Consider the following 15,244-nt stretch of genomic DNA (forward strand, 5'->3'; position numbering starts at 1 on the left):
CGCTGTTCTTTTGCCCCAAAAGCTACTTACTGTATGCCTCCGTCGTCAACATGACATCGAAACTTGTACGAGTACTGCTCGGTCCATGATACAAGCATGAGTGAACACTCAAATCATGAGATAGCGTCCAAAGCTGTGGTCAGGACAGTGTTCTTCTCCCTCGTTCTGGACCTCTTGGGTGAGTGTGAACAGCAATCACATCGTCTCGATCTCTTCCCTTCCCATTCCATTGTCATGGGTGAACCACTCGTGGCACGCCTCCTGATATCTCTCTTCCTTCTCTGTCTGTAGTTCTTGAATTGACATCTAGCTTTCACCCTGCCTCTTCCCTTATTCCCCCGACTGATCGCCTGGTATCTTCAAAGAGAATCTCACGATGCATCTGCCCTTCTTTCCAAGCTACTCCATCTGTCTAGCACGTGGAGAGCTTCTCTGCTCTCCCTCTCAAGCTCAACTCTGTCAAATCAAGTCACCTCACACAGAAATTGGGATGTGGTGCTACTTGGAGGAGCGATGGGAAGTTTGTTCAGTCTATGTCAATGTATCATAAGTCCTTGGCTTGGTGCTCGTAAGTCTCAGCCGTCAGTCGATCAGCCTTTGAGCTGATTTATGGTTTCGGATCGTTATGGACGCAAGAGGGTTCTTCTAGCCACTATGCTTGGAAATTTACTCTCAGCAATCATCTGGCTCAGATCTACTTCTTTTTCAACTTTCCTCTTGTCTCGTCTGGTTGGCGGATTGAGCGAGGGGAATGTTCAATTGAGCACGTATGTTTCTCTTCATCAACCGTCCTTCGAAGTTCCCAATCTGTGATTATCTGTTGGAAGCAAGTGAGGCAGAGGTAAATGCTGACAAGACAGAGCAATCATCTCCGACGTCACAACCTCTTCTACTCGTTCGAAATCATTAGCATTGGTCGGAATAGCTTTCTCAATTTGCTTTACTCTCGGTCCTTCTCTCGGAGCCTATTTCGCTTCACGTCCTATACCTCTGGCGACAAAAACCGATTCATGGAATATCTATGCTACGCCCGCTGCCATCTCTTTAGGTTTATTATTGTTAGAGACAACATATCTCGCATTTAAATTACCAGAGACGAAAACTTGGAGAAGGGATAATCCCACGAACAAACCATCGGACACTTCCAAACCCGTTGAAAGCGTAACTCACAGGTTGAAAAGATTGAAAGCTCTTGGGAGATTACATGGTCTCTTTCTACTCTTCTTTTCTGGTGTGAGTGAGATGTTCCCAGGTCTGATCGTTTAGTAATTAATCACAGGCTGAATTCACCTTGACGTTCTTAACATATGATTTATTCTCAGCTAGCAACGCAGAGAATGGAAGATTGTTATCATGTAAGTCTTACTTCGCCCTCCTCTTCATCTTGACATCACCCAACTTCTCAAGTTGAGGTCATTCCGAGATAAAGTCGAAAGAGCTGATGAATCGACATCGGAATTCTCGCTGCAATGCTTCAAGCTCGTCATGTCAGACCTTCTTTGGCGAGACTGGGAGAAGTCAAATTGTCTTCTTATGGCATTGCTTCATGTTTCACCGGACTGGGATTATTAGCTTTTCTACCTCATATCCGTCACAGTGGTCCGGCAGCTACTGTGGTGTTGTACGCAGGAGCGACATGTCTAGCTTATACAAGTGCTACTGTGGTCACCGGTCTCACTGCCGCTGCCGCTGCTTGTTGTGATGAAGAAGGACAGGGAGAAAAGGAGTTACAAAGGGGACGAGCATTGGGTAGGTTTAGATCTAAGGTGAGGTGTTTCTCTTTTTTTGCCAAAAATCACCTGCTTCCCGTATCCCTCTTATCTTACTTGTTCCCCCTCCTTCATGTTGCTTCACAAGCATTCTGCCTCTCTCGCACTTTCGAGTGCTTCATCTCTTTTGCTTGAAATGAACACGGGAGCGAAATTTTTCAACGCTTCGAGAGTGTTTCGGTGCCAACTGAGATGTTCATCTTGACAACCATCACCCATCCGTGACAGTCTCCCGTGACCCCATCAGTCGCAAAGGCTTAGACGATCGACGAGTTGCAATCGCTGACAAATAGGGACAACTAGGCCGAGCCATAGGTCCCCTACTAGCTTCCTCCATCTACTGGACTCTTGGTCCTTCCACAGCATACACACTTCTCTCTTTATCCCTTATCGGGGTTTATCTCTCATCACGTCAACTCGCCCTATCCACATCTCCTCCAAACAAAGTCAAATCAAACTGAACTCTTTCTCAAATCTCATACACATGTCTGAGCGTCATCTCCCAATACGACAATGTCTATGCATCACGATGATGAACGATGATCATTCTATCTTGATCCCATTGATCTTTGACCAATTCCGTTTTCCACCCTTTTTCTTCAAAGATACCTCTCACCAATTCTCCCTGACCATGTCCTATCTCCAACCCTACCCTCGGACCATGAAATGTTATCGAAAGTAAATCAGGAAGTAATTCCTTTATTCTATTATAAAACGCCAATCCATCTCTTTCCTTCATTTCTTTCTTCTCCGAAGAACCGTCTTCTGTCCAACACGATGACTTTCCCACAGACAATGACGCATCACCCAAAAGAGCTAATGGATCTTCGTACCCTTTCACAGACCTAGGAAGATGGTCATATTCTTCTTGAGAGAGATAAGGTGGGTTCGAAACTATCACATCTACCTTCCCACCGATTTCTTCTATCACCCTTTGTGCAAAATCAAGATCAAAGATGTTTCCTCGCTTGAAACGTATCGGGATTTTTATTCTGAAATTTATAAATTGAGGTGAAGAGAGATTATCTTCAGCGAGTCGTAATGCAGAAAGAGACATGTCGTATCCCCATATCTCGACTTCACTCCTTCTGATTCCACCACCATCTGTGGGTATTGTTTTCTCAATATCTTCATATATCCTCACTCGTTTCCTTCCGTGCAACATATCAAGTTCGTGCGAGGGATGAAAGTCGGCTTGGAGGGAAGAGATAGATTTTGGTCGAATGTTTTGAGAAGTCTTGGAAGGAGATAGATTTGATAGTTCCCAAGCTAGTAAGAAAGATATACAACCTGAACCCGTACATAAGTCCAGAATTCTCAAAGGTCTATCTCTCCCCCGTCCTAAGCTTACCGTTCTCCCGATTCTTTCCCCGTCCCTTTCAGCTAGTACTTGTTTTGAAGTATTGGGACTGTGAGAAAGCTTCTGGTTGTCGGATCGGATCGGATTTGGGAGCAAGAAGGAAGGACGAAGTCTAGTTGCGAATTCTGTGAAAATGTGTGCGGTTTCCGGTCTGGGTATGAGGGTGGGTGGACGACATAGAAGGGTTAAAGGACCGAAATCTGTATTTCCTAATGATCAGTCGCTGATCATATTCACTGGTCGGCATGGAGACTAAGCTTAGAAAAGTGAAGGCGACCTTAGAAGCTATACGAGCGAAAGAGAAGTATATACAAGATGGTCGACGAGCCCAAGGAAAGGAAAGATAAGTCAGGGATGAATGTCAAGTAGAAAGATGGAAGAAAGATACAGGATGAATGATGAGCAGAAAGATTCAGACATCTATCTTGAAAACAAAAGAGAAAGGTTTATCATCTTTCAGTTAAAAAAATGTGAGATGAGTGGTCTAAATGGGGTAGTGAAGAACGAACATACCTAAAATATATTGCAATGGTTCACCTTCCGCACGACGTGATACCAACTTACTCAAAACTCTTTCCTTCTCCTTCTCCTTCTCCTTATCCAAATCTCCAGCATTCACCTGAATCGAATTAGATGAATCATGTGAAAACAAATCTGAGTTAGTTGATGTATCGGACCATCGAGTACCGAGGGATTGTAATATCCATCTTAACTCGTCCTTGGCGTCTGATTCTGACAATTCGGGATTTTGACATAATTGACGAATGAGATCTCGTTTGACTTCTGACGAGATATATCTGCGAGCTAGTCTGCACGATTGGATTGGACGAGACCTATGATAGGCCAACATGAAGCTTTCAAAGTGACATTTTGTATGGTAAAAGGCAAGGTCAGACGAGATTGGACACGAAATGCATCGAACTTTTGCTTCCGCCGTACAAGTCCCTCAAAGTAGAGTAACTACTCGAGTAATATACTCGTACTCTCCAGAAGCATACATAGCCCTTGGCCCAGCATACGTAAGCTCAATGGTGTACCTGCTCTCTGAGCTCACGTCGGCCTGTCCTTACGGAGATTATCGACGATGAGTTCCTGCAAAGTCAAAATAGTCACTGAATGAAGAGAGTTACCCACCTTGTAAGCCGTCACATCACCCATAAACTTGCTGACCTTTCCATCCGCGCAAACCCATAGCTGAACATTTAGCGCGAGTCGTTACAAGATAGAGAAAACGTTACCTGATTCGAAGTACTAGTGATGAATCTCTCGTCGTGAGAAATACTAATCACACCTCCTTGGAACTTTGCGACAGCTTCGATCAGGGCGTCGATACCTTCCATATCCAAATGATTACTCGGCTACCCAGTTAGCTTATCCACATACCATGAGAAAAGCATTCACCTCGTCCAATAACAAGATATGAGGTCTTTGCATACTCAAAACAGCGAATGCTACTCTACTCTTCTGACCACCGGATAGAGTACCGATTTTCTGCAACCCTGTAAGACCTGTGATACCGAACGAACCTAAATGACTTCTATATTCCTGTTCCGTTTTACCTGGGAATTTCGATTGCAAAAACTGCACCGAGGTCATATTGACGTCTAATTGATCCACGTGATGTTGGGTAAAATAGGCGATACGACAACGATTGTTATGAGTCGCCCGACCTGATGAGGGTTGTAGATCCTGAGTGAGAAGTTTGATCAGAGTCGATTTCCCAGCTCCGTTAGGTCCAATAACGGCTATTCGACTATCGAGACCAACATCAATGTTGACACCACGAAGAAGGATCCTATCAGGTGTGTATCCGAACGTAACTTCGTCCAATTGTAGTAATGGGGGAGATATCTTCTCAGGATCAGGGAATTTGAAACTCTCGCTATCTTCTTGTTCGGGAGGTTCAAGTTCAGGTAATTTCTCCAGGATCTTGATCCTCGCTTGAGCTTGTGGAGCACGGTTGGCATTATATCTCCATCTATCGATATACGCTTGAAGATGTTGTCGGTATTGAAGTTGAGCTTCGTATTCCTTCCTTTGGGCTTTGGCACGTTCAGTTTTCGTTGCGTAAAATTGGGAGAAGTTTCCTTTGTAGTAATCGAGACGTTGAGAATGTTGATGGACGATGTCGGTGGCGACGGAATCTAGGAAAGCGCGGTCATGAGATCTGATACTTAGCATGGAAGTAAATCAGAGGAAAAAAACACTTACACGACGAGAATTGTACCTTGCCAAGTTTGAAGATAATCTTCAAGCCATGCGATAGCATTAAGATCCAACATGTTCGAAGGTTCATCCAACATGAGCAAATCTGGTTTGACGAAAAGGGCTCTAGCTAAAGCCAGTCGCATTCTCCATCCACCAGAGAAGGACCTGGTCGGCATCTTTTGATCTACCTCGGAGAACCCAAGACCAGCGAGGAGAAGGGACGCTCTCGCTGGTCCTGTCTCAGCTTCCATCTCAATCAATTTCTTCTGAACATCTCCAAGTCGCCCAGCAAGATCGTCCTTCTCGGTGTCATTCCCCGCATCTCCATCCGCCGTAGCCTTCTCCAGTACCTCAAGTTGAGCATTGAGCTCTTTCTCCTCCGTCATGAGTTTATGTCTCCACACATCGGCTTGCAGTACGGATTCCAAAGCGGTGGTATCATCTCCAATAATCTCCTGCTCGACATATAAGACTGAGATATGTGTGGGGATGGGCACTTCCCTCAGGGCGAGGTGTCGAAGTAGAGTTGATTTTCCCACACCATTACGACCAATGATACCGTATCTTCTCCCATGTGCCATGGTCAGACTTGCACCAGATCTGACAGTTAGCTACTTCCTGTTGATCTGACCTGATCGAGAAAGTGGCCAACTCACAGAATACGATTATTGGCAAATGATACATCGATGTTTGTCAGATGTATATCTTTTGACTTGCTCTTGGCTGCACCGGTGAGGTCTAGAGGATTGACTTTCATGAACATCTCCTCGTATGTCTGTTGTTTCTGGTGCATTTCCATGAGCTTGGATCCTTGATACAGATCTCTCCTGGATCGTTTCTCGATTTTGGCCTTGAGCTTCGCTTCCGCTTTAGCCAGCTTTGCGAGGTCCACTCGGGATGCTTGACCTTTTTGATTGTGTTCCAGATCGACTTTACCGCTAAGAGCTATGGTAGCTGACATGGCTTGAGATCGCATGTGAATGGTTTTATCCAGTTTGGTCGCTGTGGTGGACTTTCTAACTCGTTTAGATGACTGAGATTCGAGGTAGGAAATGAGTCGACCCATGCTAATTGTTAGTTTCAGAAATGGACAAGCAGAAGATTCATAGACTCACAAGTCATCTAGAGAAGACGAGTCTTGAGAAGAAGGTCCACCTTGCAACATCCCACGAGTCATCTCTACGATGTCTTCCACTTCTTCGTCTTCATCCTCGACCAGTCCGGCGATGTAAGACACGACGACCTCATCTGTCCGAGGGAAAGTTCGACGCTATGTGTGAGCTACCTCGCTCCTGTGTAGCTTCGAGAAGCTCACAATGTCAACTGCTACCTGAGTCATACCAGTATTGATATTCGAGGAGGGTATAGAGAATGACGAACAAGATCGAGGGCAGTTTCGGTGAGAAGTACTTACAGTTAACTTCCGGCGGAAAGAATTGATCCCGTCCATCCCATCCCTGTCGAAGGTATCGGAGATAACGTCGTATCGGCGATAGGTCAATTTAGTTCCGTAGAAACTTAGCTACCGCTTCCTCTCTCTCTTTATGCATTCCATCATCACCCAACAGATTAACAGTCGGAATAGCATCAACCTCTACATCCCTCCACAGGGAGCGACAAAAGCCATTTTTGGACACAGTCCGGCTTTCGATAGATCACGAGATAGTAGATAGAGGTCCTCTTAGATAGCAGACAGCACTTCACGCTCCCTCTCTATCCTCATCACACCTCACGGACACTTGAGTACGTCAAAAGCGCGTCGTGCTGCAACTACTCAGATCCATCATTTTACCAACACGACTTTCACGTCTCCTGGTTAATCTACTCCATTTCACGTCTTAATCTAAAGTCACCCCTACCTTCTTCAGTACTATACAACACTTCTGTCAAGTATTTTGTAGTATATAGGATACTCCGTATCATTACCATAATTCCACACGGTACGACCTAGTGTCCCCCGTCACAATCTACCAAGTCAATTCCTAATCACGCTCATTTCCCCACTACCACAACCACAGCTGTCAGCTTGCTGCAGTGTAGACGTCTCTGCGAGACGCATACCTACTGGCTTGTTCGGTAGACGGAAATCCGGTCCAACCCGGTGGTGGAATTACTGGACGGTGATTTCACCTAGTGCACGATAAGTCTTTCTTGAGAGTCTATTCCTTGTCATAAAACAACGCTGACATCACGCTTTACAATGTCCGATGAACTCTCTTCCCTCAACAAACTTGTCCCTACCCTCACGGGTACCGAAACCTTTATCCGTTGGCGACGTGCTCTTCAAGCATATCTTCTCAGCAAGAATGCTCTCAACAACCTTCTTGGTTACGAACTTGAACCACATCGTGCTTTTATAGACCCTGCTATTCCTGGTCATACGGATATCATCCATCCCCCTGGTCAATACGCCGGCCTAGTCCCTCCTGATGCGACAAATTCCACAAATGGAACTGCTCTTACTGTTGCTCAGAAGAACACATGGGACAATTGGGCAAAACAGGAACGTATTGCTCGATCTTTCATCATTCTCTCCATCTCTCCCGGCATTGCTTCAGACGTCGAAAATCTCTGGTCTGCTCACGACATTTGGTTACGTATCTCATCTACCCACCAAGTTCAGACTACTTCTCGTCGTAATGATCTTAATCAACGCATTGCTCTGCTCAAGCTCCCCGAAAATGCTTCTCATGAACAAATGGTCCAACACCTCGAAACCTATACTGGACTCATTGCCGAAGCTATTGGAGCAGGTTCGACACTTTCAAATGAAGATCGTACCGAGCGTTTCCTTCTCACTTTTGGTGAAGATCTTCAACCATTCTGTATGCAATGGGATCTTCGTGCCCCAGAACAACGTAACTGGGAACATCTCCTCACTGCCTATCGTTCTATTGCCGACTCCCGCCGTCTTCGTCAACAACTTCAAGCTTCTGTCAATGCTGTCAGATCCGTCAATTCTGTTGTTGCCAACAAGGACGCCATCAAACCCCCAAGGGGAAATGGTGGAAAGGGGAAAGGAAAAACTAGTACGGGAAAGGAGAAACCAAAAGGAAACGGGGGAAAGGGGAAGAGGAATATGAATTTGAAGTGTGGATGGTGTGGTTATAGGGGTCATGAGGAGAAGGACTGTAATGGGAAAGAAAGGGGAGATCCTTCGAAGGCTCAACTCTTGGAGGCGGCAAAGAAGTTGAAAGAGAAAGGGACAATAAATAATATAGCAAGATCCTCCTCTCCGGAGATCTTCGGTTCTGTTTCTGCAATTTCTGCCGAATACCTCTTGTCTCCACTCACGGCTGCCAAGCCACTTACCTTTCTTCTCGACACTGGTGCTACTCACCACATTGTTTCAAACCCACGTCTTCTGACCGACCTGATTACTCTCTCAAGGCCTAGAATATTTCAACTAGCCAAGACAGGTCGTACAATAACAGCAAATCAAGTTGGCAAACTACGTATTCCCACTCTTGATGGTCAGAAACTCTTCCTCAATGACGTACATCTCATGCCAGATACGGGTTTGAACATTCTCTCAGAAGGACAGCTTACAAAGCAAGGATGGAACGTGGATTTAAAGAATCTGAAGCTCTCATACAGCAGATATGTGCTCCACATACACCGAAAGGGCGTACTTCCATGGGTCAACATCACTCAAGGATCTACAACTTCTTCCACTTCCACTCCTCTGTCTATCAACGCTGTCACACGTGTACAATCTCCTCTCTTTCAAGAACATTGCCGTCTAGGACACATTCATCCGGACAAAATCCTTGAATTAGCTAAAGACTGGCCAAATTACGAAACTCTCAAGTCTGATGAATTCAAACTATCAGATTGTGATACTTGTCAACGTCAAAAAGCTACAGTTCTATCTAAACCTGGTCATAGTGAAAGGGGAACTGAAGAAGGAGAAATTGTCCACGTAGATCTAGCCGGTCCAGTACTACCCTCACAGGAAGGAAATTCATATTTCCTTGGTATAGTTGCCGATTGGTCCAAAGTCAAATGTGCTGTCCCAATTCGAACAAAATCAGCAGCTTTTGATCAACTCAAAGCTTTCATCATACGACTTGAACGCCAATTAGGAATCAAAGTCAAGATTGTTCGATCTGACAGGGGATCAGAGTTTGATAGCAACATAGCTAAAGCTTGGTATGAATCAACCGGTATCATTCATCAACAAACACCACGCTATGTTCACGAACATGCTGGAGTTATCGAACGGTTTAATCGAACTATCAAAGAGATGATATCAGCCATGCTTGATCAAACTCCCCTAGGTCATGCGTATTGGGACTACGCTGCTATCTACGCCTGTACCATCCTAAATAAAACAACAATAGGTGGTAATGGAAAATCGGCATGGACAACAATTACTGGTCGTCAGACCAATCTCGAATCAATAAGAGAATTTGGAGAATTATGCTACGCTTTTCTTCCATATGAAATTCGAGATAAATCACAGTTGGGTACTCCTAAAGCTCAACTGGCAAGGATTTTAGGACAAGTCTCAGATACAAGTGGATATGTCGTACGTTTTGAAAATACTGGTACCACTCAAATCTCAAGAGACATAAGAACAGCTACGGGAATGGATATAAACACACCTCTCATGGTTCCTATCCCATCTGCTCCTCCACGAGAAGTTGCAAGACCAAAACCAACTCCTCCCACTGCTCCTAATCCTACACCAACTGTTACGGCTTCAGTTCCAACACCTGCAGTCCCTGCAGAGCCAAAACAACCTCTCACCATCCGTCTTACACTCCCATCTCCTGTTCAACCAGTAGTACCACCAACTGTTGAACAGAGGGGAAGCGAGACAGGGGAGCGTTTACGTCAAGGTACTCCCATTCCTCCTCAGGAATCAGCACCACAAACCTCTCCAGCACCATCTCTACATCCTTCTCGTCCTCCACCAAGAGAAGGTACTCGTCGAAGCTCAAGATTACTCACAGCCATTGATTACGAGCAAGACACTGATCACCTCAATAATTCCGAATTCCTCCTCTTTGTCTCATCCAACCACAATAATCCTACGTCTCTTGGAGAAGCTATGACACTTCCAGACAATAAAGAGTGGTGGACAGCCGTCCAAAAAGAGATAGATAACCTTCAAGGAAAAGGAACATGGTCAGAAGTCAAACTTCCAGCAGGAAGGAAGACAGTAGGAAGTAAATGGGTTTTCAACCGAAAAACAAATGCAGACGGTGAAATCGTAAAATACAAAGCAAGACTAGTTGCTAAGGGATATTCTCAACAACAAGGAATTGATTATCTCGAAACCTTTGCTCCTGTCAGCCGTCACACTTCTCTACGAATCCTCCTTACCCTTGCTGCCGTCCACGACTTAGAAGTTCATCAAGCAGACGTAGAAGGTGCATATCTTAATGGAAAACTCGATGTAGAACTTTACCTCGAAATTCCTGATGGTGTAACAACAAGTAAACCCAAGTACAATGCTCTTCGCCTCCACAAGACCATCTACGGACTCAAACAATCCGGTCGAGCTTGGTGGCAAGCACTCGGTGATGTTCTCTCTGAAATGGGTTTCAAGAGATCAAATTCAGACTGGGGTCTTTACACGCTATTCAACTCCAATGGCTCCCCAGCAATAATGATGCTAGTGTATGTTGATGATCTCATCATTGCTTCACAATCTACGGCAGATATCAATTCGGTACTTGACAGACTAGGAGAAAAATGGATAATCAGCAAGCTTGGTCCAATCCAGCATATCCTGGGTATGAAAGTTCAACGGGATAGAAAGAATCGCAAGCTATGGATCACCCAAGGTGGTTACATCGACAAACTTATCTCCCGTTTCCCTGACTTCAACCCATCCTCAGCTCGTCGTGCTCCTCTTCCTACAGAATCACCGAAAGAAAGTACCAAACCAACTTCTCAACGCAATTATCAAGAACTAGTAGGATCAATCCTCTGGCTTTCTAGTTGTACGAGACCAGACATCTCTTATGCTGCGTCCTTCTTAGGACGTTATAGCTCTGATCCTCAAGATGTCCATTGGCAAATGGGTCTACGACTCATCTCCTATCTCTCTCATTCCCGAGACATTGGTCTTACCCTTGGTGGAGCCAAATCTCCTCGTAACCTTCAATGTTATGTCGATTCTGATTGGGGTGGATGTAAAGATACACGCAAGTCCACGACTGGCTATGTCATGTACCTCCACGGCTCTCCTATCAGCTGGTCTTCTCGCAGACAAACTACGGTCTCAACATCTTCGATGGAAGCTGAATATGTCGCGTATGCTGAAGCTACTCAAGAAATTCTCTGGCTCCGAACTCTTCTTCGAGAAATCGGACAGGGGAGTCTTGTCTCTAGTCCTACAGTAATGCACGTCGATAATCAGAGTGCCATCAAGTTCTCCGGCAACCCAATCACGCATGCAAGAACAAAACATATTGATATCAAACATCATTTAGTACGAGAAAGAGTGGAGAGTAAGGATATTCAGTTAGAATACATTCATACAAGTAAGCAGAGAGCAGATATCTTCACTAAACCTCTCTCCGGAACAACCCATCACATCCAGACAGTCTTTCTCCGACTTGAACACACCAAAGGTATCCAAACAGTGAAGAAGACATAGAAGATAGTGAAGAAAGGGGTTTTGATGGTGAGAAGGTGGATTGACCTCTCGAGGGGAGTGTCGAAGGTATCGGAGATAACGTCGTATCGGCGATAGGTCAATTTAGTTCCGTAGAAACTTAGCTACCGCTTCCTCTCTCTCTTTATGCATTCCATCATCACCCAACAATCCCCACTCTGCTCTAGCCTACTAACTTGCTCGTAAGTATCTCTCTCGCTCGCTGCCCAGTCACTGAGTGTTGCATACACGAGATGGCCGCCTTGAACCGTTTATCCCAGAGGATAAGGGAAAACTTCCATGTGAGTTATCCAGAACATCCTGTATAGGCTCAGCTGATCGACAGGAAACCACCAGGGACATTTCCCTCTTGGCAGGGGGTGCCGGTTCTTCCACCGCCGTCTACTTTGACGCTTCTGACGACAAGATCAGTGAGATCTCAAAGCTCTTAGATAGTAGACAGGAACGCGAGAGACTGGAGGGCATGAAACGGATCATTGCGGGGATGTCCAAGGGAAGAGATATGGAACCTTTCTTCGCTCAGGTGGTCAAGAACGTCGTCGCGCCCAGCATAGAGATCAGGAAGTTGGTCTATATCTACCTTTTACGTTTGTAAGCTCTCCACCGCCTCTTGGACTCAGAGCTGATGTCAAAGTGCTTCTACCAATTCTGATCTTCTGTTGTTATCGGTCAATACTTTCCAAAAAGACCTTTCCGACCCTTCACCATTGATTAGGTCCATGTCACTACGTGTTCTCACTTCGATCCGAGTTCCAGTCATTCAAGGTCAGTCAGGATTGAAGAAGATAGGAAGTTAATGAAGCTAATGAACAGGTATCGTGATGCTGGGACTGAAGAAACTTGTGACAGATCGAAATCCTTGGGTTCGCAAGACCGTCGCAGGTGGTCTTGCCAAAGTATACGAAATGGACCATTCTTCCCTTCCTCAACTTATTGCCCTTTTACAAACTCTACTGTCCTCTCCGTCGCCCCTCACATTGGGTGCATCACTCACTGCATTCTCAGAGATGTGTCCAGATCGACTCGACCTTCTGCATCCGTATTACCGTCATATCTGTCGATTAGTGGTAGATGCTGATGAATGGGGTCAAGTGGTAGCTCTGAACGTGTTGACGAGATACGCTAGGGTCATGTTGGAAAAACCAGATATGGCAGGTGCTGTCCGCCCATCGACGAAACTACCCAAGGAAAAGATGATGGGTGATGAAGAAGAAGACGACGACGAATTTGAAGGGTTAGATGTGGACTTGGCAATGTTCCTGGACTGTATTCGACCTCTGTTCCAATCGAGAAATGCGGCGGTGGTACTGGCCACGGCTATGGCGTATTATCATCTGGCTCCTGCCGGACATGATGTTATCGGTCAAGAATTGATAGTTTTACCTTTGCTCAGGTTGGCTAGTACCAATCTCTCTATCGTCGGAGGTGAGGAGATCGCTTCTCTGACATGGGAAACGCTAGCTATCATAGTGGAAGAAAGACCGGTAAGTTTCTCGTTTGATATCTTGATATCCTAACCAAAAACATCGGATGCTGACTCGATAGTGGCTGTTCAGTCTTCATCAAACTTGCTTCTATCTGCATGAATCCGATACCAGCATGGTGAAGTCGGCCAAACTCAGAGCCATGGTTGCTCTCCTCTCTTCAGAGAACGCAAAGGTATTCATGCGGGAGTTTCGAGTGAGCTTATTTTTTATGGTCAAAAAACAGGCTGATTACCCCAGCATTACACTCTCACGTCAAACGAAAATATATCTTCCCAGGCGGTCCAAGCTATAGGTCATTGCGTCCGTACTCAACCTGAGGTTTCATCTATGAGTCTCAGTATTCTCATGCGTCTTCTCAAGAGTCGACGAGGTCAGTCTCTACCATTTGTCCGTGCACTCTCTGATACAGATAGATAGCTTAGTAGCACAATCGGTCATCGTATTGAAGTCTGTCATCCTTGCTCAAACAAGTATCTCGGATCCTCAGCTTTTAGTAGGAAGGTTGGTGAAACAACTAGATGGGATCACCAATCCTGCCGCCCGAGCAAGTGTGTTCTGGCTGGCAGGTCAGTACTCCGCCAGTGATGTTTCACCTTCTATGGGATTGGGTTGGGAGGGCATGACATCTTGGGCTCCTGATGTTCTTCGAAAAGGCATCAAGGGGTTTATCTTAGAAGTGAGCGTCCCATCTGCTATTCGTCACTCACATATATCTCTCCTTCTTTCAAATAAACCGCCTCGTCTCCTTTCAACCCGTATCAACCTGGGCAGTGATCCGCAAACGAGAGTCAAAAGTGATGCCGAGTCCCTTGAGTGCATGATAGGGACTGACATTATAGTCAAGCATCGCCAAACTCCAAATTCTCACTCTGGCCACTAAACTCCTGGTACTCTCTCCTTCCACCCCACAACTCACCTCGATGTCCCAGTATCTTTTCCAACTAGCGCGGTTCGACAAAGACTACGACGTTCGAGATCGTTCTCGTTTCCTTTATTCTCTCCTAAAAGGCGTCTTCGTTCACTCGTCTCCATCCCTTACAGAGTCAGACGAGGAGACGACCGGAGTGGTCTTGCGTAGAGAACAAGTGAAAGTGGTGGTGCTGGGGCAAAGAACGGTCAAGGTGGAAATAAATAAGGACCAAAGTGGAGAATATGACGTGGGAAGTTTGTCAAGTTTAGCCAAGAAGAAATTAGTGGGATATGAGAATATACCTGATTGGACTGATGAACCTACTGATTCTTCTTTACGAGATTCAGAAGTAGGTTTCATTTTAATCTATATATACAACAATCTCTCACCTTCCATTTATGATCTTCTTTCTAGTCTCGCTGAATGAGGTCTGAGATCAGATATCGACCACAATTGGGGTAATTCAGGTATACCTCAGAGTCGGCGTGAATAGTGGAGTCAATGAATATGGCGAAATAGTGTCAGAAGTGGCCGAAGAAGAACAAGAGAGAATGCTGATATGCAGCGCGACAAAGAACCCGAATCAGAAAAACCAATCATGTCAATTCCCTCTCTCTCCCCTTCCCCTTCTCCAATCCCAATGCTCAATAATTCCACATCCTCCACCCAAAAATCTATCCTCACTCCTGTCGAATCACCAGCACCTGGATCATTGAATCAAAAAAATGAATTTAGAGATCTTGATGCTTTTCTCAATAGTGAGACGGAGAGTGAAGAAGAAACAGAAGAAGAGACGTGAGTCGATCCTTGTTTTGCAAATTGTCTCACCGCATGACTCATATGGCTGATCTCATAGAACATCGGAAGAAGAGGTGATAC

At 45.3% G+C, this 15,244-nt stretch overlaps 4 protein-coding genes across 4 annotated transcripts; 2 read left to right on the forward strand and 2 right to left on the reverse strand.

Moving 5' to 3' along the window:
* Window positions 1-96: 96 nt before the first annotated feature.
* Window positions 97-2,230, forward strand: TREMEDRAFT_70138 (uncharacterized protein; the record flags this gene model as incomplete). The annotated part of the gene is made up of 7 exons (XM_007007609.1): window positions 97-178; window positions 311-581; window positions 639-767; window positions 861-1,233; window positions 1,280-1,355; window positions 1,480-1,766; window positions 2,063-2,230. The coding sequence occupies 7 exons, from the start codon at window positions 97-99 to the stop codon at window positions 2,228-2,230; spliced, it is 1,386 nt and encodes a 461-aa protein (XP_007007671.1).
* Window positions 2,231-2,307: 77 nt separating this feature from the next.
* TREMEDRAFT_17674 (uncharacterized protein) lies at window positions 2,308-3,721 on the reverse strand (the record flags this gene model as incomplete). The annotated part of the gene is made up of 5 exons (XM_007007410.1): window positions 2,308-2,497; window positions 2,570-2,693; window positions 2,868-3,098; window positions 3,237-3,338; window positions 3,643-3,721. Coding segments are annotated over 5 exons (726 nt in total), but the record flags the coding sequence as incomplete, so codon positions are not given.
* A 458-nt stretch (window positions 3,722-4,179) lies between these two features.
* Window positions 4,180-6,787, reverse strand: TREMEDRAFT_70139 (uncharacterized protein; the record flags this gene model as incomplete). The annotated part of the gene is made up of 8 exons (XM_007007610.1): window positions 4,180-4,221; window positions 4,264-4,323; window positions 4,368-4,487; window positions 4,531-5,296; window positions 5,341-5,937; window positions 5,994-6,404; window positions 6,453-6,607; window positions 6,752-6,787. The coding sequence occupies 8 exons, from the start codon at window positions 6,785-6,787 to the stop codon at window positions 4,180-4,182; spliced, it is 2,187 nt and encodes a 728-aa protein (XP_007007672.1).
* A 5,414-nt stretch (window positions 6,788-12,201) lies between these two features.
* TREMEDRAFT_34827 (uncharacterized protein) lies at window positions 12,202-15,164 on the forward strand (the record flags this gene model as incomplete). The annotated part of the gene is made up of 9 exons (XM_007007424.1): window positions 12,202-12,249; window positions 12,294-12,559; window positions 12,603-12,733; window positions 12,782-13,452; window positions 13,514-13,597; window positions 13,693-13,825; window positions 13,869-14,131; window positions 14,295-14,718; window positions 14,953-15,164. The coding sequence occupies 9 exons, from the start codon at window positions 12,202-12,204 to the stop codon at window positions 15,162-15,164; spliced, it is 2,232 nt and encodes a 743-aa protein (XP_007007486.1).
* Window positions 15,165-15,244: the final 80 nt, after the last annotated feature.

The sequence above is a fragment of the Tremella mesenterica genome, assembly GCF_000271645.1.
Source record: "Tremella mesenterica DSM 1558 unplaced genomic scaffold TREMEscaffold_14, whole genome shotgun sequence".
Classification (NCBI taxonomy): Eukaryota; Fungi; Basidiomycota; class Tremellomycetes; order Tremellales; family Tremellaceae; genus Tremella; species Tremella mesenterica.